This window comes from Neolamprologus multifasciatus, chromosome 23 (genome assembly GCF_963576455.1).
Source record: "Neolamprologus multifasciatus chromosome 23, fNeoMul1.2, whole genome shotgun sequence".
NCBI classification, from domain to species: Eukaryota; Metazoa; Chordata; class Actinopteri; order Cichliformes; family Cichlidae; genus Neolamprologus; species Neolamprologus multifasciatus.
In genome coordinates, this window is record NC_140460.1 from 24562986 (window position 1) to 24590308 (window position 27323).

At 42.5% G+C, this 27323-nt stretch overlaps 2 protein-coding genes across 8 annotated transcripts; both read right to left on the reverse strand.

Moving 5' to 3' along the window:
* Positions 1 to 2483: 2483 nt before the first annotated feature.
* On the reverse strand, positions 2484 to 14224 carry LOC146491655 (uncharacterized). 6 transcript variants are annotated; one of them, XM_085151385.1, is made up of 7 exons: positions 13399 to 14223; positions 6388 to 6468; positions 5333 to 5380; positions 5202 to 5234; positions 4679 to 4726; positions 4548 to 4580; positions 2484 to 2839 (listed from the first exon to the last, which is right to left on the reverse strand). In XM_085151385.1, the coding sequence occupies exons 1-7, from the start codon at positions 13928 to 13930 to the stop codon at positions 2589 to 2591; spliced, it is 1026 nt and encodes a 341-aa protein (XP_085007511.1). In that variant the 5' UTR covers positions 13931 to 14223; the 3' UTR covers positions 2484 to 2588. The 6 variants fall into 6 exon arrangements, with proteins under 6 accessions (XP_085007511.1, XP_085007513.1, XP_085007512.1 ...); XM_085151387.1 differs by lacking the exon at positions 4679 to 4726 and having other exon boundaries at positions 13399 to 14224; XM_085151386.1 differs by lacking the exon at positions 5333 to 5380 and having other exon boundaries at positions 13399 to 14222.
* Positions 14225 to 17453: 3229 nt separating this feature from the next.
* On the reverse strand, positions 17454 to 26969 carry LOC146491656 (N-lysine methyltransferase KMT5A-B-like). 2 transcript variants are annotated; one of them, XM_085151393.1, is made up of 6 exons: positions 19973 to 26969; positions 19010 to 19127; positions 18751 to 18913; positions 18383 to 18575; positions 18206 to 18277; positions 17454 to 17892 (listed from the first exon to the last, which is right to left on the reverse strand). In XM_085151393.1, exons 2-6 carry the CDS (start codon positions 19116 to 19118, stop codon positions 17590 to 17592), a joined length of 840 nt encoding a protein of 279 aa, XP_085007519.1. In that variant the 5' UTR covers positions 19119 to 19127; positions 19973 to 26969; the 3' UTR covers positions 17454 to 17589. The 2 variants fall into 2 exon arrangements, with proteins under 2 accessions (XP_085007519.1, XP_085007518.1); XM_085151392.1 differs by having other exon boundaries at positions 17455 to 17892; positions 19010 to 26969.
* Positions 26970 to 27323: the final 354 nt, after the last annotated feature.

Below are 27323 nucleotides of genomic sequence, written 5' to 3' on the forward strand. Positions count from 1 at the left end.
GACCTCTGACCTCTGTGTGCGTGCACGTTTCCAGACAGGGGTGCAGGCGGTAAAGAAGAAAACACCCACCCACCCACACACCCACACCCACACACACACACACACACCCACACACACACCCACACACACACCCACACACACACACAGTCTGCGTCTCCAGTGGTCTTAGGTTGTCAGGGTGGATCCATCAGACCAACAGGAGGGAGGCGGTGACCTCCAATAATGCTCCTCACTTCATCCCTCTCCCAGCTCCTTGTTTTATTCCTCCTCCTTTGCTTTTTAGCTTTCCCCCCAAATCCTTTCCACTTTCCTCCTGTCCATATTCTTTTCCTGCTTTCCTCCCTCATTCTATTTCCCAACCTCATCTGTTCCTCTTCAGTCATATCTGCTGCATTGGCTTTTTTCTTCCTTTCCTGCTTTTTTCTTCTCTGATTCACCCATGCTTTTCATTTTTTCTTCATATTCCTGTTTTCTTCCTTTTATGATGCTTATTTTATTTTTCCCTCCTATGGTTTCCTCTTCCACCTCTTACCATAATTTTCTTCTCCTTTTTCTTCTTCTTCCTCCTATTTTCCTTCTCCTCTACCCCTCTTGTGCTTTACTCATTTTCTTCATCATCTTCCTTCCTCTTCTTCTCAATTTCTTACTACTTTTGTCATCTTTTTTCTTCATTCTTCCCAACTTTCCTCCTCTTCTTTCCCTTTTCTTTATTCTCCTTTCCTCCTTTTCCCCCTTTTTCTTGTGTTTTTCTAATTTTCTTCATCTTCTTACTCCCTCATTTCCTTTCCTTTTCCTCCTTGTCTTTCTACTTCTCTCCTTCCAGTGTTCCCCATTTTTATTCATCCTTCTTTCCTACTTTTTCCTATTTTCCTCATTTTCTTCACCCTCCACCCTTCTCCCCCCTCTTTTCTGTTTCTTTCTCATTACTCCCTTATCCTCTTCTTCACTCACCTTCTTCCTTTCTTTTTTCATGTCTTGGATTTGCTGTTTCTGCTTCTCAGTTAACTTTTCTTTGACTTCTTTCTTCCTTCTGGTTTTAAAACTTTCCTTCTCGGTGAAAACAACTCCATGGTCTGTTAAAATCTCTTTTTTCACAGTTTTTAATTTCTTCCCTTCATCTTTGTTTCATATCTTTTCCCCCTTTTGTTTCCTTTCCTCTCTTACTACTTTATCTTGTATTATCCCAAAACTCATTTATCGCTCCACCTTTTCTTTCTTCATCATCTCTCTTCTCCCCTTGTCCTTTTTTTCTCTTCATCTCCACCTTTCTCTCTTTCAGCCTCTTCTCCTCTGTCTTTGTTTCACCTCTTTATTCTCCATCCTTTCATTTCTTGTATTGATGCTCTTGTCCCTGTTCCTTGAATCCTTTTCTTCTACTTTATCGACTATCTGGGTCAAGGTTGTGTAGCTGCTCTCTAGTCTGGACATGTGACACACACACACACACACACACACACACACACACACACACACACACACACGGGTTTCTATGTATTGCAAGGACACTTTTTCCAAACCAGCCCAGTGGTGGACTATGGGGACACCACTTTCCGCTTGCCCCTGAGAGATGCTGAATACGTCAAAAAATCTGTTTTGAGCCACAGAGCACAGATCTCACTTCAAAGTTCCTATACACGCAACACAACTAGAGATATAAGAACCTGTTTTTTTGCAACCTTATCAGGACATAGATAATTAGGTGAGAAGCCCCGCCTATGAAAATATTAGACATTTTAACACCCAACAGGATTTGTAAGGACACTGGCTATACAACACACATACCTGTCACCAAAGTATATTATAGGGCCAAAAATGAATAAGTGGGACATGGCTAAACTCAAACACTACTACTGCATATTAAAATTAATAGTTAACAAAACGTGGTCTTATGACAAAAATCGAACACCACAAAACACAAAGACCTGAATTTGAGAACTAGCTCAATGCAATTTGCAAAGACAAACCTTATTCTTAGATTTGTACTGGAGCCATCACATATTTATAATGTGAATTCCCTATAGTCTTTATGAAATGTCTAATGCTCAAGTCAAAGCAATACAGGGATAAGAGTTCCAAAGGTAACTTTTCAACCATGAATTTACAGGTCTTCTCTGTTAAAGGCTAGCAATTAAAGGTTAGATTTCCTAGTTGGTATATTATGCATTTACATTAAGCACATATCTTCCTTAATTTGAGTTATACAACTGCTGATGAGAATTTGCTTTTAGGAACTTTTCCCCTCAGTATAAGAAAGCCTCACTGAAAGACAAATATTCAGTTCCAAAAGAAAAGGTTCCAGGGTTGTGTATCTTCAGAGTTCTTGAATTGGTAATAAGATACATGCTCAAGCACAGAAAAGGTGCTTTTCACATAACATGTTCCCTTTAAGTACGGTCTTTAGAGACAAAAAAAAATTATATATATATATATATATATATATATATATATATATATATATATATATATATAAATAATAGCCAATCTGATGGTGAATACTCAAGTTTATTTCAACAAGAACACGTGCTTTTTGCAAACATGACATATATGTCAAACATCTGTGTATATATTTTTGTAACTTGATTAATCGTTTAGCGGCTGTTCCTTTTTTTTACAGTTATGCCGCGGTTCCTGACGAAGTCTCTCACATTTTGAACAGAGCGACTGTCTAATACAGGACGTTCAGCATTTTTACACTGTTTGATTTCTGTCACAGTGGCTAGTTTCCCATTTGCAATGTGCCCACGGAAATGTCTCATGACTGCTGCAATCTCTTTGGGAGACCATGGACATTTTTGTCTCCTTCGAGGATTTTCCCCTTCTGCGCCATTTCCAGGGAATGCTACAAGGGGGAGAGAAAATAAGATCAGCTTACTTTTGATTTGTTAATTATTAAGTTATTATAAAGTTACTCTTCAAGAACAATATGGATGTAAACATCAAATCCATTTCATGGTACACATATCAAAAAGAAGTCCAGGCATTAACCACAGCATTTTTTAACTTGGCTTAAATAGCTGTGGGGCTTTAGATTTACACGGGGGTTTGGCTTTTTGCCATGTTAGATAAATACAGTGTCTTAAAAGCTATATTCTGATTAGAAGATCTAGCTCGTTCTTTCCCGCAAAAACATTAACTCAAAGAAAACTATTAAAGATAGAACTTCTATGTGAATGCCACGGGACACCCAATTACAAAGTGACATTAGTTCCCATCCAGTTTCATCATGTCCTCATTTATTGTCCTCTACTTCCAATCATGCAGAATCCAGGTTCAACCCATTACTTCAGCTTTGTCCTCTGATCTTTTCACTTAGTTTGTCAAGCAAATTATTCCTCATTTCCACCACTCTTATTCTCATGTGATTTTGTACTGTAACAGTAGCCCAGTTCAGACCTGGCATTATGACAAGTTCTGGGTGATCAGATACAACCAGCATTAATGAAAACTCTAAAGATATCCAGGATACTTTGAGGACTCATTCAAGATCCAGTGATGTAAGGCACACATTTGTTTCCATTCCTCTGAAAGTCAAAACAATCTGTTCCGAAGACAATGTAGGACAGTCTACTCTGATGTCATACTCAGCAAAACAAGATGACTCACATGAAACCTCTTTCTCATTTGATAAAAACCGTGAAACATGGGAGATTAAAAAACATTTGAGTCAGAAATAACTCGTGCAAAAAAATATTAGTTTAAAGATGTACACATTTACAGAATCACCAACACTGACAATAAACTCTCATATTGTCTCTTAAAATAAAAATAAAAAGATTTCAATCAAAAGGTGATCTAACATGCCAATGTAGTTTTCATATATGGTTTAAAAAGCAAGATAAGCAGTTTCCCATCTTTGTTTTCGAATAGTTATGAACATTTGAACTGTTAATCAGGCTTTTGAAGATGATTAATGGTAAGTATTAATATGCAATATTAGTATTTAAGCTGAGTTTACTGGAGCTTTAAGTGAGCCAACTTTCAAGTCGATGTGTACTGTAAACCTATGCAGACAGATCAGTATTTAAGGCTTTACTCTCACCATCCACTGGAGCACAACTTGGGCGTCATCAAGATATTACAAAATAGAGCAAAGACACAGCGGCCAGGGAAGCACAAGAACATGACATCAAGAAGGCCCCGAGTAAATGAGGTTATCCCAGCTGGACTTTTGTCAAACCTGGGAAGGCACCTAAAGAACGCTCCAGCCAATCCAGGAGCGAAGAAGGACAAGAACAGCTGATACGGATTTTCTTAAAAGATAACGTCTCTGTGGCTTTCAAATCCCAAAACTGAAATAAGAACCAAAATAAGAAAAGTATTCTAATGTTGAACCTGAGAAGAAAATTCCTCATGCCAACTTTAAGGTCATACTGGATATTAGTCATGAACTATGCAATGTTTGTAAAATTCTGGCATGTCATATTGACCAAACTTTCATATCAGATCTTTTCAAACACTGTTACAGAGATAACCATTTGCTAGTCTGTTGTTCAAAGAATCTGTTCAAAGGTGTCTTGATATTTTAAAATATTTTATTCTTGTGGTACCTCGTGATGTGCCTTCTCCAGCCGAGTCCACATCTGTAAATAGAAAAGTAAAACAAAAATATCACAAACAACATGAGTGGCTTGGTAATCATGGAAGAGCCATCAATATGCAGGGTGGTGGATAGTTATACCGTTTGAGGTGTTTGGAGGTTCCTCTACAGGTGGCATAGTACTCCTCCCTATAGTACAAGGAGTATTTTATCTCAATATAGCAGTCACATTTTCTGTTCCTGTTTAGACTTTCCTTTAACACGAAAATAATTTTCACTAACAAGAAGAGAGGCACCCATAAATACAAGTAATCCTCAGGTCCATAGCTCAGTCCTAAAATGACTGAAGAAGTTTAAAGTTACATTGACCATTTCTTCAGCTGGCATATCAGTGAATTGTCATGATATATCTGCAGTACCAGTTAAAACTTTGGACACACCTGTTTATTCATTCTGAATTTGAATAAGCATTGTGTCTTTTCAAAGTAATCTTAACTGCATTTCCCAAAACTAGAAAGCATTTTACTAGAAATAAAACATAAAAGCCATCTACAAAGATGAAAGACATCAAAAATCCCGTCAAACACTGTTACAGAGATAACCATTTGCTAGTCTGTTGTTCAAAGATGTCTTGATATTTTAAAATATTTTATTCTTGTGGTACCTTGTGATGTGCCTTCTCCAGCCGAGTCCACATCTGTAAATAGAAAAGTAAAACAAAAATATCACAAACAATATGAGTGGCTTGGTAATCATGGAAGAGCCATCAATATGTAGGGTGATGGATAGTTATACCGTTTGAGGTGTTTGAAGGTTCCTCTACAGGTGGCATAGTACTCCTCCCTATAGTACAAGGAGTATTTTAGCTCAATATAGCAGTCACATTTTCTGTTCCTGTTTAGACTTTCCTTTAACAAGACAATGATTTTCACTAACAAGGAGAGAGGCATCCATAAATACAAGTAATCCTCAGGTCCATAGCTCAGTCCTAAAATGACTGAGGTCGCCAGTCTCCCACAGGACTAACACAGAGAAAAACAACTATATGCAATCACATTCACATCAATGGGCAATTTAGAGTGACCAATTAACCTAACCCCAGTTTCTTTGGACTGTGCGAGGAAGCTGAAGTATGCCGAGAGAACCCACGCAAACATGGAGAAAACAACTCCATGTTTGCGGACCCTGGACCGATGAACTCAGGACCGTCTTGCTGTGAGGCAACAGTGCTAACCACTATGCTAACGTCCCGCCTTATCGACTGGGCAGCCAAGTCCAATAAGTGCACTTGCTGGGGTTAGGATAAGCGGAAGAGATGTTCTCGGCATACCTTGTAAAAATGTAAACACAATACTCCAACAGTCCAGTTATAAGACAATCATCATCAGTGGGCACACTGTAGGAAGTGGGTAATACTGTCAGAGGTCCCTGGAGGTACCTCAACAAATTGCCTAGTTCCCTTTTCTGTAGTTGAATAGTGTAGCTCAATATTAATGCTCTGTTGCGTTGTGGTTGATTCATTTACACACATCTCTGGCTAGATATCTGTAGCATCACAACACAAAACTATCAATGTAAGTACTATTACATTTTTTGTACTGATCTGGTTAGACCTTTCTTTAGTGACATTATTTGACAGACATCAATCTTTATGACTATGTCAAGAATAGCTTAAGCAGTGTATTAACCTCAGCCCAAAACAAATTAAGACATTTTCAATACTTAAGACTTACAGTGCACATATAATCCTTACTACTACCTTTTAAATAACTGTGTATACCTGAAACATCTCACAATATTGCATTCAACTGAATACTACATAAATATGAGTTGTTTGTTGGTGCATTTACCCATTTTTGTTTGTGCTGGTGGGTATTCTTTGTCAGCCTCGCCGTCTTCACTCTCACCAGAGTCTGTCAAGTCTAGGTTATCTGACAAAAAAATATGTTAAGCAGCATCTTGATGCATTCTCAATCATCCAGGTAAGTAAATCTCCAAGAGTTGATTCTGTTCATCTGGACATAGCGTTTTGTGGGAAAAACGTTTCGTCACTCATCCAAGTGACTTCTTCAGTCTCAGCTTACTGCAGGTTTCCCCAATCTTATAAACAGTACATTTGCATAATGACTGAAACCAGCCCACTGAAGGAACAATGGGCTGGGAGGTCAGTTCCTTAATCTTAATTATGCAAATTCTCATGACCATTGATCAACAACCACTGACCAAAACCCACTGATCAAAGACCACTGATCAATAGCCATGAGTACCATACACAGAGAGTTGGGGAATGGCTGCAATCACAGCACTGTAAGATGGCCTTAGGCCCCCTCCTTGATTATGAATCGAGGCATTCTGAATGCATCAAGACGTTTTAACCCACTTTGGCAAGGACGGCCTGAAGCTTGTACGTCAGTATGAGCAAACAGCACGTAAGATGGTGGATTACAGGAACCACCTGAGATTCAGCCTCAGATGCAGACAAAACCGGATTACTCCTAAAAGTCTGCAAATGAGCTCTTCGTTAAAGGCTTCCGGGCAACAAAAATCCTCCAGAAGGCACAGCATCAGTTGCTTAATGAACGGGTGAGGCAAACAAATTTTACCATGGACATGCTAAAATCTCAAGAGGAGCGGATCCAACAGAGACTGACAATGCTTCTAGATGAGAATACTCTTAAAAAGGTGTTTGACTTTACTGAGAAGGCTCGTCTAGCACAGCACAAGAAGTCTAAGTCCAGGCAACAAAGGAAGTTTGACTTACTTGTTGTACGTCGGAAACCACGGCAAAATACGGAGAGTGTCCTCAGTGACCAGAAGAGACAAGGATGCGACACAGAGGATGTGGACAAGTGGGTGAAGAATTTGTCTGACAGACAGCTCACCGAAACAGAGAAAAACATCCTTGCTCAAGGGCTGAATTTTGCTGTCACACCGGGACAAATCCCGCTAGTGGAGCTGATCACAGCCACAGAAACAGCAATTCGTAACAACAATATTGCAGAAATGGAAGCATAGCAACTACAGACGAAAGTTTTGGCCTGTCTCAGCAATGCAAAGCCCCCAGCATCCAAAATCACCATGGAGAGGAAGGTGCTCCACCTGGAGACTCTGTTGTCCTGCTGGGAGACTTCAATGCTCACGTGGGTAACGACAGCAAGACTTGGAGGGGCGTGATTGGGAGGAACGGCCTCCCTGATCTGAACCCGAGCGGTGTTTTGTTATTGGACTTCTGTGCAAATCACAGTTTGGCCATAACAAACACCTTGTTCGAACATAAGAGTGTCCACAAGTGCACGTGGCACCAGGACGCTCTAGGCCGCAGATCGATGATTGATTTTGTAATCGTATCACCAGACCTGCGAACATATGTTCTGGACACTCAGGTAAAGAGAGGGGCTGAGCTGTCAACTGATCACCACCTGGTGGTGAGTTGGATCAGGTGGCAGGAGAGGACGCTGGACAGAACCGGTGCACCTAAACGCTAGGGGTGCAACGATACTCGTATCGATATTGAACCGTTTGATACAGTGCTTTCGGTTCGGTACGCATATGTATCGAACAATACAACATTTTTAATTTATTTTATCAACTTCCCTTCTGACGATGCTGTCTGTGTTGAGCGCTCAGTGGATCTGCGCTCGACAGTGCAGCCTAGGCGGAGTAGTCGAACGCAGATTCACTGAGCGCAGGGCAAGCTAGCGAGACAGAAGCTAAGCTCGTTGCAACATGGCAAATTGAACCTCCCCCACCCTCATTCAGATCTGGCGTTTGGAACTATTTTGGTTTTCATGTGAAGTATGACCCTGAAGGTAAGCGCGTCATGGATTAAAGTAAAACAGTATGTTGGATGTGCCAGCAATGCTCAATTACATGGGTGGGAACTAGTGTGTTAGCGCAGTTAGCTCGTTGTGTTGGCCGTCCAGCCCCACGCACAAGGCAATCCGCAGTAGCTCGTTAACGGAGGTGTTGTGTCGTTAACCTCATTTCAGATTAACGCTGACAGCACTAGTGGGAACACAACGAATATGACTGCACATTTACTCCGACATCATCCTAGTGCAAAGACAAGTGGAAGCAGACAAAAACAACAAGCACGCATGCTACAAACTTTACCCGAGTCATTTAGACAGCCGTTAGCACATGATTCTCCTTATGGGGACCTGATATATTTAATATGGTGCTGAGAATATAGCCCAGAAGAAGCGTATAGTATAGCTTTTATTTTGGAAAGAGCCATTTCTCTGTAATAAACTCTCTTTTCCAAAGATGAGTGATTCCTCAATCAGATACAGGGCTCGCAAAATATATGTCAATGCTTTTGCATTCTTTCGGAAATGTGGCTGGGTAATTATGTCATTGGCATCGGTGAGCCACTGTCAATATGTGACATATTGAAATTGCGTTTGAATTTGCGCTTGTTTTTTGCTTTCACTTTGCAATCGTGCGAACTGCGTATAGAGAGCGACAGCACTGATTGGTGAGTGATGATAATTTGCGCACCAATTCCTCTGACATCTTATCAATCGTTAGCTTACTATGCAAACATGACAAGTGAAATCTCCCGCAGCAAGCTTAAACATGTGAGAGGTTGATCGCGCAGAGAATCGCTGAGCGTTATGTGAGTGCATGTGTAAAAGCAGCAGGATATATATTTTAGTTCTGCTGAGCCAAATAAGACAGGTCAGCGTGAAGAAGTGACAGCCAAACAAAGCTTACCACAAAACGGAAAAGTTATGACAAATCAGACTATAAGGCAAAAAGAAAGTGCAGCTTTATGGTTTCATGGACAAAAGAATTTCTGTGGCTGCAATATGACGAGCTAAATAACCAGGGCTGCACATAAGTGGTCCGCAGGTGCGCATTCGCTGTCAAAATAAAAAACGCGCACAAGATAAGAAGTTGCAACGCGTGTTTGCGTACATAGGATTTTCTGGAGGAGGACAGACATTTGTTTAGAACTCTTAAAGATGTTGAAGAAGCAAAATCCTTTAAGCAATTACTTTGGTGTTCCTTCACCTCCAAAGAAATGGAGTCTGAACCACAAAAGAAGCGCGTATTCTCAGAAAAGTGGTTGCAGGAGGTGAGCTGGCTTCAAACAAATGATGAACGCACAGAGATGTGGTGCAGAATGTGCCGTGAAAATTTAATAAATGACAAATTAATAAAAAGGCATGAACATTTTTTTTGTATCGAAAAAATATCGAACCGTGACACCAAAGTATCGAACTGAACCGAACCGTGAATTTTGTGTATCGTTGCACCCCTACTAAACGCGTAGTGAGGGTGTGCTGGGAATGTCTAGCAGAGGCCCCAGTCCGCAAGATCTTCAACGCACACCTCCGGCAGAGCTTCAACAGCATTCCGAGGGAGACTGGGGACATTGAGTCCGAATGGACCATGATCAGCGTCTCCATTGCCGAAGCTGCTGCATTGAGCTGCGGCCGCAAGGTGGTTGGTGCCTGCCGTGGTGGTAATCACCTAACCAAATGGTGCACACCAGAGGTGAAAGGAGCCACCAGGCTGAAGAAGGAGTCCTATCAGGCTTGGTTAGCCTGTGGGACTCCGGAGGCAGTCGACAGGTATCGACAGGCCAAGCGGAATGCGGCTCGGGCAGTGGCTGAAGCAAAAACTCGGGTGTGGGAGGAGTTCGGGGAGGCCATGGAAAAAGACTTTCGGACTGCCTCGAAGAGATTCTGGCAAATCGTCAGGCGTCTCAGGAGGGGAATGCGGTGCTCTACCTGCGCTGTGTATAGTGCTGGCAGAGCGCTGCTGACGTCGACTGAGAAAATTGTCAGGCGGTGGAAGGAATACTTCGAGGACATCCTTAATCCCACTGACACGTCTTCCGAGGAGGAAGCAGAGTCTGGGGATGAGGGGAATGACCTACCAATTTCCGGCGGCGAGGTCACTGAGGCAGTTAAACAACTCCTTGGTGGCAGAGCCCCTGGTGTTGATGTGGTCCGCCCCGAGTTCCTGAAGGCTCTGGACGTTGTAGGGCTGTCCTGGTTGACACGCCTCTACAATGTTGCGTGGAGATCAGGGGCAGTACCCCTGGACTGGCAGACCGGGGTGGTGGTCCCCATCTTTAAGAAGGGAGACCGGAGGGTGTGTTCCAACTACAGGGGGCTCACACTCCTCAGCCTCCCTAGGAAAGTCTATGCCAGGGTGCTGGAAAGGAGAGTTCGTCTGCTAGTCGAACCTCGGACACAGGAGGAACAATGCGGTTTTCGTCCTGGTCGCAGAACACTGGACCAGCTCTTTATCCTCTCAAGGATACTTGAGGGTGCATGGGAGTTTGCCCAACCAGTCTACATGTGTTTTGTGGACTTGGAGAAGGCATTCGACCGTGTCCCTCAGGGTGTCCTGTGGGAGGTGTTGCGGGAGTATGGTGTATCAGGCCGATTATTACGGGCCATTCGATCCCTATACAACCGTTGCCAGAGCTTGGTTCGCGTTGCCGGCAGTAAGTCGGACTCGTTCCCGGTGGGTGATGGGCTCCGCCAGGGCTGCCCTTTGTCACCGGTTTTGTTCATAATTCTTATGGACAGGATTTCTAGGCGCAGCCAAGAAGTGGAGGGCTTTCACTTTGGTGGCCTCAGAATCTCAAGTCTGCTTTTTGCGGATGATGTGGTTCTGTTGGCTTCATCGGGTGAGGGCCTCCAGCTCGCAATGGAACGGTTCGCAGCCGAGGGTGAAGCAGCGGGAATGAGGATCAGCACCTCCAAATCTGAGGCCATGGTTCTCAGCCGGAAAAGGGTGGAGTGCCCACTCCGGGTCGGGGATGAGTTCCTGCCCCAAGTGGAGGAGTTCAAGTATCTCGGGGTCTTGTTCACGAGTGATGGGAGAAGGGAGCCGGAGATTGACAGACGGATTGGGGCTGCGGCTGCAGTGATGCGGACGCTTCACCGGTCCGTCGTGGTGAAGAGGGTGACCGAAAGAACGAGACTGCGGACACAAGCAGCAGAAATGAGCTTCCTCCGAAGGGTGGCTGGCCTCTCCCTCAGATATAGGGTGAGAAGTTCGGCCATCCGGGAGGGGCTCAGAGTAGAGCCGCTGCTGCTCCACATTGAAAGGAGCCAGCTGAGGTGGTACGGGCATCTGACAAGGATGCCTCCTGGGCGCCTCCTGGGCGCCTCCTGGGCGAGGTGTTCCGGGCATGTCCCACCGGGAGGAGGCCCCGGGGCAGGCCAGGACACGCTGGAGAGATTATATCTCTCGGCTGGCCTGGGGACGCCTTGGTGTTCCCCCGGATAAGCTGGAGGAGGTGGCTGGGGAGAGGGAGGTCTGGGCCTCTGCTTAGGCTGCTGCCCCTGCGACCCGGCCTCGGATAAAGCGGATGAAGATGGATGGATGGACGGGTGAGAGATGTCATTACGGAGGCAGATGAAACCATGGTCTTGTACGACGTTACATCTCTCTTCACTTGCATCCCAGTCACGGAAGCATTGAAGGTAGTCCGTAAGAGATTATGACACCAACCTCAGCAACAGGACCACTCTCAGCATCGACCAAGTGTGTTTGCTTTTGGAACTGTGTCTTCATTCCACCTACTTCACATACAAGGGTCAGTTCTACAGGCAGAAACATGGGTGTGCCATGGGCTCCCCAGTTTCACCCATCGTGGCCAATTTGTACATGGAAGAAGTGGAAAAGAGGGCTTTGCTATCCTACCCTGGAACACCACCAATCCATTGGTTCAGGTATGTGGATGACACCTGGGTGAAAATCAAATCTCAGGACGTACCACAATTCACGGATCACATTAACTCTGTGGACCGACACATGAAATTCACCAGGGAGGCTATGAAAAGTGGCAGGTTAGCTTTCTTAGACTGAGATTTCCATCAGTAATGGGGGACATCTAAAAGCTGACGTGTACCGTAAACCTACACATACGGATCAGTATTTAAGGTTTGACTCTCATCATCCACTGGAGCACAAACTTGGTGTCATTAGGAGCGAACACCATCCCCACTGACACAGCGGCCAAGGAGGCAGAAGAACATCACATCAGGAAGGCCCTGAGTAAATGTGGTTATCCCAGCTGGACTTTTGTCAAAGCTGGGACGGCTCCTAAAGAAAGCTCCAGCCGATCCAGGAGAGACGGACAACTGCTGCCCAAACGAAAACCTGTAGTGATCCCATATGTGTCAGGAGTATCGGAGCAGTTGAGACGCATTTTATCTAAACACTGGGTCTCTGTGGCTTTCAAACCCCAAAACACTGTGCCAAAAACTAGTCCACCCCAAGGATCGGGTCCCCCGACACAAACAGAGTAAAATAGTGTACGCTGTTAAGTGCCAGGAGGATTGCCAGGATTTATACATCGGGGAAACCAAACAACCTCTGGCGAAGCGCATGGCACAACACAGAAGAGCTCTCTGTGAATGGTATTCATGGCCATTGATCAGTGGTCTTTGATCAGTGGGTTTTGGTCAGTGGTTGCTGATCAATGGTCGTGAGAATTTGCATAATTAAGATTAAGGACTGACCTCCAAGCCCATTGTTCCTTCAGTGGGCTGGTTTCAGTCATTATGCAAATGTACTGTTTATAAGATTGAAACCTGCAGTCAGCTGAGACTGAAGAAGTCACTTGGATGAGTGACGAAACATTTCTCCCACAAAACACTATGTCCAGATGAACAGAATCAACTTCAGCTATGTCCAGATGAACAGAATCAACTTCAGCTATGTCCAGATGAACAGAATCAACTTTTTGGAGATGTTAAACAGCAGGTACAAACATTCCTTGTTTCTCTTAACAGCTTTAATGTAAAAGTAAGGTTATTAAATATATTGTGTTAAGAACACTCAAAAGCTTAAAAACTAGACACCTTAAAATACTATCTACTTAGAAATACCTTCAATTTCAATCTCTTCCAATGTTTTGCCTTGGAGATTTCCAAGGGTCCCTTTCTCCATGGCAAGTAGTAGTTTTGATATTTTTGCCAGCTGGGTTGTAGCCTCTGGAAGTCTGTAAAATTCTCTGTGGACACGGATATCATGGCCTAGAAAGTCAGCAACTTGGTCAAGCTCGTGATTTTTTAGGTTCAAGACGTGTGACAAAGTTGCAACATGCTTGCGTAGCTGTGTTGACCTAAGGAGTTCAGGACTTTGTGCACCACAGTCATTTGCATAAATCCTGAGACAGTCCTGTCCTCTGTAAGGAGTCAAACAGTTGGGTCTTGCAAAGAGGAAGGGGTTTTCTTCCGGGACTCCACACTCTAGTCTTCTGCTTATGAGCTGCGTTAGGGCTTCAACCATGTCTGGTGATAACAGTACAGCAACCTGCTCATCAACTTCAAAGGAGGACGATGCCATGGGCACAGCAGCTTGAGAACGGTCAGGGTGCTCTGAAACCTTGTGCAAGCAAACACAAAAGTACATTAACATCCATTCAACACAGATATGTTGAGACTATACAATACAGTTATGAAGGTACACTGGTTATTGACATAAATGAGGTAAATGTAATGAAGTAATATTGAGTGAAAATTAATTCTCCAGTGTGAACCAACATGACTCTCGGCAGTATCCACACACAGTCCTCATAATAATGTACCTGAAAGCTTCATACACTGCAGGGTCTCTGTTACACACAGACTTGAGAGCCCATCTTTCAATAGACTTACGCATCCAAAACACACACAGTCCTCATAATGTAGGTATCTTACATTAACCAACACTATAGGACTTGTGTCTAACACCCTCACTATCAACATCCAAACAACTCGGCTGTGTTCTTGTTGCAATAATAACACCACCAGAAAATTAGTCACCTGCTCATCAACTTCAAAGGAGGACGATGCCATGGGCACAGCAGCTTGAGAACGGTCAGGGTGCTCTGAAACCTTGTGCAAGCAAACACAAAAGTACATTAACATCCATTCAACACAGATACGTTGAGACTATACAATACAGTTATGAAGGTACACTGGTTATTGACATAAATGAGGTAAATGTAATGAATTAATATTGAGTGAAAATTAATTCTCCAGTGTGAACCAACATGACACTCGGCAGTATCCACACACAGTCCTCATAATGTAGGTATCTTACATTAACCAACACTATAGGACTTGTGTCTAACACCCTCACTATCAACATCCAAACAACTCGGCTGTGTTCTTGTTGCAATAATAACACCACCAGAAAATTAGTCACCTGCTCATCAACTTCAAAGGAGGACGATGCCATGGGCACAGCAGCTTGAGAACGGTCAGGGTGCTCTGAAACCTTGTGCAAGCAAACACAAAAGTACATTAACATTCATTCAACACAGATACGTTGAGACTATACAATACAATTATGAAGGTACACTGGTTATTGACACAAATGAGGTAAATGTAATGAAGTAATATTGAGTGAAAATTAATTCTCCAGTGTGAACCAACATGACACTCGGCAGTATCCACACACAGTCCTCATAATAATGTACCTGAAAGCTTCATACACTGCAGGGTCTCTGTTACACACAGACTTGAGAGCCCATCTTTCAATAGACTTACGCATCCAAAACACACACAGTCCTCATAATGTAGGTATCTTACATTAACCAACACTATAGGACTTGTGTCTAACACCCTCACTATCAACATCCAAACAACTCGGCTGTGTTCTTGTTGCAATAATAACAACACCAGAAAATTAGTCACCTGCTCATCAACTTCAAAGGAGGACGATGCCATGGGCACAGCAGCTTGAGGACGGCCAGGGTGCTCTGAAACCTTGTGCAAGCAAACACAAAAGTACATTAACATCCATTCAACACAGATACGTTGAGACTATACAGTACAGTTATGAAGGTACACTGGTTATTGACATAAATGAGGTAAATGTAATGAATTAATATTGAGTGAAAATTAATTCTCCAGTGTGAACCAACATGACACTCGGCAGTATCCACACACAGTCCTCATAATGTAGGTATCTTACATTAACCAACACTATAGGACTTGTGTCTAACACCCTCACTATCAACATCCAAACAACTCGGCTGTGTTCTTGTTGCAATAATAACACCACCAGAAAATTAGTCACCTGCTCATCAACTTCAAAGGAGGACGATGCCATGGGCACAGCAGCTTGAGAACGGTCAGGGTGCTCTGAAACCTTGTGCAAGCAAACACAAAAGTACATTAACATCCATTCAACACAGATACGTTGAGACTATACAATACAATTATGAAGGTACACTGGTTATTGACATAAATGAGGTATATGTAATGAAGTAATATTGAGTGAAAATTAATTCTCCAGTGTGAACCAACATGACTCTCGGCAGTATCCACACACAGTCCTCATAATAATGTACCTGAAAGCTTCATACACTGCAGGGTCTCTGTTACACACAGACTTGAGAGCCCATCTTTCAATAGACTTATGCATCCAAAACACACACAGTGCTCATAATGTAGGTATCTTACATTAACCAACACTATAGGACTTGTGTCTAACACCCTCACTATCAACATCCACACAACTCGGCTGTGTTCTTGTTGCAATAATAACAACACCAGAAAATTAGTCACCTGCTCATCAACTTCAAAGGAGGACGATGCCATGGGCACAGCAGCTTGAGAACGGTCAGGGTGCTCCGAAACCTTGTGCAAGCAAACACAAAAGTACATTAACATTCATTCAACACAGATACGTTGAGACTATACAATACAATTATGAAGGTACACTGGTTATTGACACAAATGAGGTAAATGTAATGAAGTAATATTGAGTGAAAATTAATTCTCCAGTGTGAACCAACATGACACTCGGCAGTATCCACACACAGTCCTCATAATAATGTACCTGAAAGCTTCATACACTGCAGGGTCTCTGTTACACACAGACTTGAGAGCCCATCTTTCAATAGACTTACGCATCCAAAACACACACAGTCCTCATAATGTAGGTATCTTACATTAACCAACACTATAGGACTTGTGTCTAACACCCTCACTATCAACATCCAAACAACTCGGCTGTGTTCTTGTTGCAATAATAACAACACCAGAAAATTAGTCACCTGCTCATCAACTTCAAAGGAGGACGATGCCATGGGCACAGCAGCTTGAGGACGGCCAGGGTGCTCTGAAACCTTGTGCAAGCAAACACAAAAGTACATTAACATCCATTCAACACAGATACGTTGAGACTATACAATACAATTATGAAGGTACACTGGTTATTGACATAAATGAGGTATATGTAATGAAGTAATATTGAGTGAAAATTAATTCTCCAGTGTGAACCAACATGACTCTCGGCAGTATCCACACACAGTCCTCATAATGTAGGTATCTTACATTAACCAACACTATAGGACTTGTGTCTAACACCCTCACTATCAACATCCACACAACTCGGCTGTGTTCTTGTTGCAATAATAACAACACCAGAAAATTAGTCACCTGCTCATCAACTTCAAAGGAGGACGATGCCATGGGCACAGCAGCTTGAGGACGGCCAGGGTGCTCTGAAACCTTGTGCAAGCAAACACAAAAGTACATTAACATCCATTCAACACAGATACGTTGAGACTATACAATACAGTTATGAAGGTACACTGGTTATTGACATAAATGAGGTAAATGTAATGAATTAATATTGAGTGAAAATTAATTCTCCAGTGTGAACCAACATGACACTCGGCAGTATCCACACACAGTCCTCATAATGTAGGTATCTTACATTAACCAACACTATAGGACTTGTGTCTAACACCCTCACTATCAACATCCAAACAACTCGGCTGTGTTCTTGTTGCAATAATAACACCACCAGAAAATTAGTCACCTGCTCATCAACTTCAAAGGAGGACGATGCCATGGGCACAGCAGCTTGAGAACGGTCAGGGTGCTCCGAAACCTTGTGCAAGCAAACACAAAAGTACATTAACATTCATTCAACACAGATACGTTGAGACTATACAATACAATTATGAAGGTACACTGGTTATTGACACAAATGAGGTAAATGTAATGAAGTAATATTGAGTGAAAATTAATTCTCCAGTGTGAACCAACATGACACTCGGCAGTATCCACACACAGTCCTCATAATAATGTACCTGAAAGCTTCATACACTGCAGGGTCTCTGTTACACACAGACTTGAGAGCCCATCTTTCAATAGACTTACGCATCCAAAACACACACAGTCCTCATAATGTAGGTATCTTACATTAACCAACACTATAGGACTTGTGTCTAACACCCTCACTATCAACATCCAAACAACTCGGCTGTGTTCTTGTTGCAATAATAACAACACCAGAAAATTAGTCACCTGCTCATCAACTTCAAAGGAGGACGATGCCATGGGCACAGCAGCTTGAGGACGGCCAGGGTGCTCTGAAACCTTGTGCAAGCAAACACAAAAGTACATTAACATCCATTCAACACAGATACGTTGAGACTATACAATACAGTTATGAAGGTACACTGGTTATTGACATAAATGAGGTAAATGTAATGAATTAATATTGAGTGAAAATTAATTCTCCAGTGTGAACCAACATGACACTCGGCAGTATCCACACACAGTCCTCATAATGTAGGTATCTTACATTAACCAACACTATAGGACTTGTGTCTAACACCCTCACTATCAACATCCAAACAACTCGGCTGTGTTCTTGTTGCAATAATAACAACACCAGAAAATTAGTCACCTGCTCATCAACTTCAAAGGAGGACGATGCCATGGGCACAGCAGCTTGAGAACGGTCAGGGTGCTCCGAAACCTTGTGCAAGCAAACACAAAAGTACATTAACATCCATTCAACACAGATAAGTTGAGACTATACAATACTACACTACACTACGGTAAATGTAAATATAATATGTACCTTTACTCTCCATGGCCAGTCAGAGTCACCGTAGTTGTATGTTATTGCTTCCCCCGGCTTGATGTCTTTTATGGCAAATAAACAGAGATGAGGCTTTCCATTTACTGTGATTGTCCTCATTTTGCTGTTTGGGCTCACGTGATCGTCATTCACCAGTCTGCCCAAGGAGCCATCCTCTCTGGCTGCATCAATGCTGAGATAACAAAAAATGTAAGACACAAAATTACACAAGGTTTATAAAAAGGCTGAACAATTTGATTACATTTTTAATTATATGGATTTGTAACAAGCTAGCAGTTTGTCTTAATGTGGTCGACACAACTTTTGCAAAAAGTAGGCTGAAAAATGAATTATTTTAATTTACATACCACAATTGTTGTCCATTGTACCTGAATTCAAAAAGAAAAACCTTTAAGGCGTCATGGTACAATCTTGTTCTGTTTTCATATTCCTTCTTGGTTACAACGTCTCCGCGATATTCCAGAAGGAAGTCTCCTTTGTTATAGTTGCACCTACTAAACACTCCTCGACCTTACAAAGAAAATAGAAAATGTCAACATGGGTCTACTACAATGGTTAAACTTATGACTGTGCCAAAAATCCTCAACAAGTATCCTAGTACCTCACCTTTTACTGAATTTATGAATTTCACTTCAAATCCATCTTTGTCCTGCCCCAAAGATGAAAATTTTACTGCTTCATCTTTTGGTTTAATTTTTGCTCTCGGGGGCCTCATTGCAATACACTGTCTCAGAAAAAGAAAAAAAAATAGTACAATTTATTTAATATTTCAGGAAAATAGTTGATAATGAAAACTGATCTTTCACAGGAGGTGTCTTTAACCCTCTGGAGTCAATGGTATAATCGGCTGTTTTTGACTACTTTTGATTTAATTGTTTTATCGGCTCATGTTCATTTATCCACCACAATAGGAAATGAGATTGTTGGGTTTTTCTCTGTATCTATGAAGCGCCTTGAGGCGACTTTTGTTGTGATTTGGCGCTATATAAATAAAATTGAATTGAGAGGCAATAATGTATCTATGTTTTGTTTTTTAAGAAAATACCGTTTTTATATTTTCCTGCACTAAACTTGACGACAGTTTTCAGGAAAAAGCGTAAATTGTGTATCATAACTCTGGTTTTACTTGGCCTATCAACACATTTTTAAAAACTGTTATATACGCATGTTGCTGATACACCGTAAATTGGTCATATAATCTGCACTCCAGAGAGTTAAATGTTAGCTACCTCGGTTATCTGAAATGTCTCATTAATAGCGTGTCACCTATATTTCAGCGTTGCTTAAAATCTGGAGACAGTGGGATGGATGAATAAATAATAACATCTCAGTAATTTCAAATGTTACAGTTTAACTAAAAAGGTGTGTGTTAGACTAGGTATTTAACCTTGACTAATTAAATACACAACCGCGTGTCATCAAAAAAGCTAGCTTTAGCATGAGAATTACATTGAAATACAAAACTCAATCAAGGAATATACACCAAAGAAAAATCTCAACAAAACTAAATCTGACCAGTTGCTGGGCTACAAAGCTGGCAAAATTCGAAAGTTTAAAGTTTAAAGTTACCTGTTGGCTTCTCCACACCAGCGTCGGTGTCGGTACTCCTCAACTCGAAGTCACGAAGTGAGGGGGAGGGGTGAAAAACAGGTCATTGGCTAAAAAGTGGTCAGGTGATGAGAGTTCTGACTTTTTTATGGAATTTCAGTGAAACATTTACAGTGACGAAGGACTGAGTTTTATTGCATTTGTTTGTTTATAGGAAATTCCTCTTTTAAAAAGTATTTAGTTATTTATTTGAGGCAAAGGTACACTACAAGGGAATACATGTTTCATCACACACCACCAGCCGAGGTCCACCACTGAAGCAATGGTTTTACACTTGCATCTGCATATGTTAAACAAATCTGAGATTCAACCAACAACATAGTGTGACATATTTTAGATCCTTATGTTAAACCAGCATGTATCAAGATGTGGCTTTCTTCTGAAAAATGTATTTAATTATTATATTTTTGTTCTGATCTTTTGTTTGAAGATACAGAAGGTGCATCCTGAAACCAATAAATTTATCACTAGCAATTATGGACAGTTTGAGAAACCAAACATTGTTTTGTTTAGCAGTACAGAATAAATGAGATCATATGATATGACTAAAAAAATCTGAAACTAATAAATCCTATGGAAATTATACAGTGTAAAATTGGCTCTGTTTACAATATAGAACAAGCAGAACAAAACCTTAAAGAAACATGCCATTTTCCTGCATTAGTTATTAGTTATAACAACAAACTTGACAGATTAAATGCAAAACATGTATGTTAGGTTGAATAGATATGATAATTTGATAGTAGTTATTGAGTGAGTAGTTGTTTGGCTGTGTGTTATAGACAGGGGTGCACATAACTGGTACGCAGGTATGAATGCGTGACAAAAATTAGGAATGCGTAGTGACACTTTGCGTACTTGACTGTCTCATTTAATCTTACATGTGTTGCTTGTCACCAGCTAAATGTCCAAAAAAACAACAGACATTAAGCAGCTTCTTTGGTGTGCCACCACTAGCTAAGAAACACCAACCAGAGCCAGAGAAAAGACTTTTTTCAGAAAAGTGGCTCCAAGATGTGCCGTGGCTTGAAGCTAACAATCACATCCACATCTAGCAGACAAATCAGGTGTGTTTTTTAAAGGCTCAAAGAATTTTAACCATCCTTTATTTGACAAACATGAAAAAAAGTAAGGTGTCACGGTTCTGGGTCATTTTGACCCAGCATTTTGAGTTCTTGTGTTTTGGTTTAATTTTGGATTGTATTCTGATTCTTGTGCTTTGTTGATTATTAGTAGAATTCTATGTTTTTGTTTATTCTTGTTAAGGGATTAGTTCTTAGGTTTTGTGTCTCATGTTTAGTGTAGATTTGTTCTGGTGCCCTCCTGTAGGTTTAGTTTAGTGTCTAGTCTGCATCTTTGTGTAGTTGTTTCTTGTTTCCTGTTTTATTGTGAAGGTCCGTGTCTTATGTGAGTGTATTCAGTTTAGCTTCCCTTGTCTCGTCTCGTCAATTACTTCCAGTTGTGTTCCCCACCTGTGTGTATTTAAGTCGTGTCTTCTCGTGTGCTGGTCGCTGGTCTGTCTGTGTTTCAACCGTGTTCACCCTGCTGTCCAACTTCAGGTTCAACTGCTCACCTTCCTTCATGTTCGTGTTCATGTTTGCTGTTCAGTAGTTTAGTTTGTCCCAGTATAGATTAGTTTTGTTTCCGTTTTGCCATTTCCACCTTGTGCTTTATTTTTTCAATAAATCTCCTTCGCATCTACGAGTACCTGCGCTTGGATCCTCATTTAATTCCTCCACATGTCTCATCCCGTTCGCTGTGACATTACTGACCAGCCACATTATGGATCCATCGGCATTTGCCCCACCCAAGGAACTTCAGGAGGTCATAATCGACTCTGCTTCCAGGTTGGTCAACCTATGGCTAGAGCATGAGGGAGAGTGAGCTGCTCTGCGCTGTGGAAGCCAGGCTACAGCAGCTCATTTCCGGCCACCCCTGGCTATTGGACTAACTGCACCCGCTCATTCAGGATTTCATTCTCCACAAACTTCATCTTCACCCTCCCCCACTCAGTCTGCAGCCCCGCCTGCAGCTCAAGTCTGCAGCCCCGCTGCCTGCAGCTCGGTCTGCAGCCCTGCTGCCTTTAGCTCAGTTGCCAACTCCACCACCATTATCATCTCAACCATTACTTCAGTCGCCCTCAGTTCAGTCTGCTGCCCAGCTGCCCTGAGTTCAGTCTGCCATTCAGTCTCCTGTGTTGCCGCTAGCTCAGCCAGTAGCACGGCTGGGGGTTCTGGAGAGCCCCGCCAGTGTCACGTCTCGTCAGCTGGGGGTTCAGGAGAGCCTAGTCAGCGTCACGCCTCGTCAGCTGCACGGTCCGAGGAGCCCGTCCGGCATCACGTCTCGTTAGCTGGGGGTCCCGGAGGACCCAGCCAGCATATCCTCGTGTCCGCTGACGGCTCTAGGGAGTCCGTTCAGCCACCACCTGCAACTTACACACCATCGCCTGCAGCGTCACCACCTGCAGCTGCCACGCTGCCGTCTGGTTCCGTGGCTGCCACGCTGCCGTCTGGTCCCTCCTCGTCTGGTCCCTCCTCGTCTGGTCCCTCCTCGTCTGGTCCCTCCTCGTCTGGTCCCTCCTCGTCTGGTGCTGCGATTGCTACACTGCCGTTGGCCTCCGGACCTGCTCTGTTGCCGCCACTGCCTTCCTCCTGACTTGTTTCGCCTGCGTTGCCGCCGCCGCTGCTGTCCACACGGCCGCCCCCCTGAACTGTTCTGGATTTGGCTCATGTGCTGTCGACCCCCCTGAACTTTTTTGTGGACTCATGTTTGATCTGGTTTAGCTTTGTTTTGAATCGTTTTCATGTGTTTCTGGACTTATGCTCCTTGTCTTTTTTTTTTTTTTTTTTGTTTCTGTCCCTTGTCTCGTCTCGTCAATTACTTCTAGCTATGTTCCCCACCTGTGTGTAATCTCCCGATGTTCTTCTGTGTATATTTAAGTCGTGTCTTCTCGTGTGCTGGTCGCTGGTCTGTCTGCGTTTCAACCATGTTCACCCTGCTGTGTAAGGCCGGGTGGACAATAGATGATAACAAGTAAGACTGGTTTCTGAGTTTCACAGCTGGGGTGGACAATGTTAAGCATCAGGCTTTCAAATGAATTAAAAGTCTGTCTTGGTCTTTCATTAATTAATAGACTGGTGTGAAAAATTGCTGCCACACCGCCCCCTCAACCTGTGCTTCGAGATTTCTGGTAGTTAGAATGACTCGGGGGTGTTGATTCATTTAAATTAACATAATCATCCTGCTGCAGTCAGGTTTCTGTAAGGCAGAGTAAATCAATTTGTTGATCAATTATTAAGTCATGTACTAACAGAGACTTGGAGGAGAGAGACCTAATATTTAATAATCCACATTTCACTGTTTTACTCTTTGGTTCAGATGTGGATACTGTATTGTTCTTTCTTTGTAATTGTTTATGTTTAAGTTGTTTGTTGCTGGTTTTTAGTTTGTTTTTTTTCTTTTTGGAAGCAGACACAGTCTTTATGAAGATGGGTTTTTGGGGGGGTAGCAGGAGGAGTGAAGCTGCAGAGAGGCGTGTAAGACTGCAACTCTGCTTCCTGGTCCCAACTCTGGATAGTCATATTTTGAGGGGTTTAATAAATTTGTCCATATTTCTAGAAATGAGAGCTGCTCCATCCAAAGTGGGATGGATGCCGTCTCTCCTAACAAGACCAGGTTTCCTCCAGAAGGTTTGCCAATTATCTATGAAGCCCACATCGTTTCTGGGACACCACTCAGACAGCCAGCAATTTAAGGAGAACATGCGGCTAAATATGTCACTCCTGGTCTGATTGGGGAGGGGACCAGAGAAAACTACAGAGTCCGACATTGTTTTGGCAAAGTTGCACACCGATTCAATATTGATTTTAGTGACCTCCGATTGGCGTAACCGGGTGTCATTACTGCCGACGTGAATTATGATTTTACTGAATTTACGTTTACCCTTAGCCAGCAGTTTTAAATTTCCTTCAATGTCGCCTGCTCTGGCCCCTGGAAGACAATTGACTATGGTTGCCGGTGTCTCTAGCTTCACATGTCTGAGAACAGAATCACCAATTACCAGAGTTTGACCCCCAGCGGGTGTGTCGCAGAGTGGGGAAAAACGGTTAGACACATGAACGGGTTGGTGGTGTACCTGGGGCTTCTGTTTAGGACTATGCTTCCTCCTCACCGTCACCCAGCCGCCCTCTTTCCCCAGCTGCTTGGGATCTGCCGGGGAACAGCTAGCGGGGCCTACGCTATCTTCGGCTGCACCAGCTACAGGGGCCTGGCTAGCTAAGGGTGAATGAAGGGTGCGATGCCGAGTCTCCAATTCAGTAATCCTGGCCTCCAGAGCTGCAAATATGCTACATTTGTTACAGATATCATTACTGCTAAAGGAGGCCGAGGAGTAACTAAACATCTGACACAATGAAAGAAAGTGCAGGAGGGACAGGTGAAGTAGCCATGGTGCTAACGAGTCGGCTACGAGCTAAGCTAAGCTAGCAAAACAGTACAGAGACAGTGAGTGAAAACTTTGGCTATAAATTAGGTAGTGAGTACACAGAAAGTGTGCTTCGGATGAAGCACGTGAAGATTATACTCTGAAAAAAGAATGTATTTAAAAGTTGTTAATTAAACTGCTAAGCAAATAAGCTACTCAGAAACACCACTGTGTTTGAGCAGGAACAGGAAGTGATACTCTACTACAGAGCGAGCGAACACCAAGTGACAGGGTAGGTAGCAGTAGGTTGTTTTCCTGACACCATGTCAGGGCTCTCACCTCTGCTCTGTAAGCAGACTCGTCTCCATCTGAAATGCAACGAATGATGGTAGTGTCACCTGCCCATCCAAAACCTTTATTTTGGTTTCCTTTTGAGGGTTTTTAACCAGTCAAAGGTGGACTTACTGATGTGTTTCAGATCATTGTCCTTTTGTATAACGCAAGTACCCAACTTCATGAGTTCATGTTCAGTTCATGTCCACTTCAGGACATGAACTGATTGCCGGCCATTCTCCTTCAGGATTTTCTGGTAGAGAGCAGAAGTCATGGTTCCATCAATTACAGCAAGGTGTCATGAAGCAAAGCAGTTCCAGACCATCACATAACACCACCATGTGTGACTGTTGCTATATGTTCTTTTTATGAAATGTTGTGTTAGTTTGATAAAAGATGTAACGGGATTCAAAGCTTCCAAAATGTTCATCTTTTGTCTTGTCAGTCAACAGAATATTTTCCCAAAAGTCTTCAGGATCATTAAGATGTTTTTTGGCACATATGAGAGGAGCCCTTGTGTTCTTTTTGGTCAATGGTAGTTTTTTCCTTGGACCTCTCCCATGGATGCCATTTTTGCCCAGACTTTTTCTTATTGTTGAATAATGAACTCTGATCTTAACTGAGACAAGTGAGGTCTGCAGTTATTTAGATGCTGTTCTGGCTGTTCTCTTGTGACCTCCTTGATGAGTCGGCAGTGCGCTCTTAGAGTAATTTTGGTAGGCAGGCTGCTCCTGGGAAGGTTCAGCACTGTTTTAAGTCTTCTCCATTTGTGGATAATGACTCTCTGCAGTGCCAAAGCGATGGAAATGTCTTTGTAACCCTTCCCAGATGGATAGATGTCAATGACTTTGTTTCTCATATTGTTTTTGTAGATTGTGAAGCTCTTTGGCTTTTTGAGATCTTTTAGCCTTCTTCACTTTGTCAGACAGGTTCTCTTTAAGTGATTTCTTCATTCAGCAGGTCTGTAATAATCAGGTATGGGTGTGGCCAGTGAAACTGAACTCAGCTTTACAAAAACTGTTAATTGATGATTTAACAAGAGGGGGCAGTTACTATTTCACACTGGACCGGGTAGGTATGGATAGCTTATTTCCCTTAGTAAATTTTGTATTTACTCATATTATCTTTGTGTAATATGAAAACGTGTTTGATGATCTGAAACATGTGAGTGTGATAAATATGCAAAAAAATTAAATAAAAAAAACTAAGAAATTAGGAAGGGGGCAAATACTTTTTCACACCACTGCATGTGTTTTATGATCCAGGTGGGAGAGGGCAATATGCTGAGCTAATGCTATTGCATCATCTGTGGATCTTTCTGGCCTGTAGGTAAACTGAAACTGGTCGAGCAGGCATTGAAGATGTGATGTGAACTTTGACTATATGCTCAAAGCACTTCATAACAATGGGCGTAAGTGCTCTTGGGTGACAGTCACTGAGTCAGCTCACATTAGGTTTCTTCAGGACGGTGGTCCTCTTGAAGCATGAGGGGACTATAAACAAGAGAAAAGTCATCACTTTACCCAGCTGACTTATCTAATTATAGGCTAATCTCAAACCTTACTTTTACATTCTTTAAAGAGTACCAGAATGCTGAATCTGTTCATCTGGACATACTATTTTTAGTGATTTTTAGAAATGTTTCATCCCCAACTGGTGAATTCTTCAGTCTCAGCCTACTGCAGGTTTCCCCAACCTTATAAACAGTACATTTACATAATGACAGAAACTAGCATCAACAATGGGCTGTGAGGTCAGTTCCATGATCATTAGTATCCAATTTGTCATGACCATTGATCAGTGGCCATGAGAACTGATGAGGCCAGGGTGTATGTTTAAGAACAATTGTTTGGATGATCAATTTGGTCACCTATAACATCTCAACATTTCTGTCTTCTGTCCACAACCCATTTATATGCAGCTCCAAACACCACATCCAGAACCCTTTGGATTTTGTTGAGAAGGTGAGAGATCATATATGGCAGGCATCTTTGCACAGACTGGATCTAGGGTCCTGCCTGGTGTGGTAAACACCAGCCTCTACTGGTCTTGCACTTGGAGCCCTGATTAGTGCTTCATCCTACAAGGGTTTGTCCTTCCATGATGCTTCCTGCTCCACCTCCTCCTCCTGAGGTTTCAGCTGCTTGAACTATTTACTAAGCACCTAATCACTTGTGTTTATCTTCCTGATGCACTGATGATTAGGGAATGGGTATCGTTTAGGTTTTATCCGATACCAGTACCAAACCGGTACTTTTGAAACGGTGCCGGTGCTTAAACGGTGCTTGAACCGGTGCTTGAACCGGTGCTTAAAGAATGGAGAACACACACTTTGTCCAAAAACCTCTCATGTTTAGCTGTTTTTTTGTAAAAAGATAAGAATGTTAGCCGTTTCTGCAGCTATAGGGGATTTATGGCATTACTCTTGGCTGGAAGCAGTGCTTAAACAATGGAAAAAAACACAAACTTTATCCAAAAACCTCTCATGTTTAGCTGTTTCCCTCTTTTTCTTTGGTCATTTTAGCCTTTGGCCAGGGTGAAGGGAGTATCTGCCAT

Coding starts and splice junctions, on each gene's coding strand:
- LOC146491655 (XM_085151385.1), bottom strand. CDS start 13,930: ATGTTAATGTACTTTTGTGTTTGCTTGCACAAGGTTTCAGAGCACCCT. Junction 5,381..6,387: donor ACCAGCACAAACAAAAATGG/GTAAATGCACCA, acceptor CTTGTACTATAG/GGAGGAGTACTATGCCACCT. Junction 4,581..4,678: donor ACCTCCAAACACCTCAAACG/GTATAACTATCC, acceptor TTCTATTTACAG/ATGTGGACTCGGCTGGAGAA.
- LOC146491656 (XM_085151393.1), bottom strand. CDS start 19,118: ATGAGGCCCCCGAGAGCAAAAATTAAACCAAAAGATGAAGCAGTAAAA. Junction 18,914..19,009: donor ATTCATAAATTCAGTAAAAG/GTGAGGTACTAG, acceptor TTTCTTTGTAAG/GTCGAGGAGTGTTTAGTAGG. Junction 17,893..18,205: donor CCTTTGAAGTTGATGAGCAG/GTGACTAATTTT, acceptor TGCTTGCACAAG/GTTTCAGAGCACCCTGGCCG.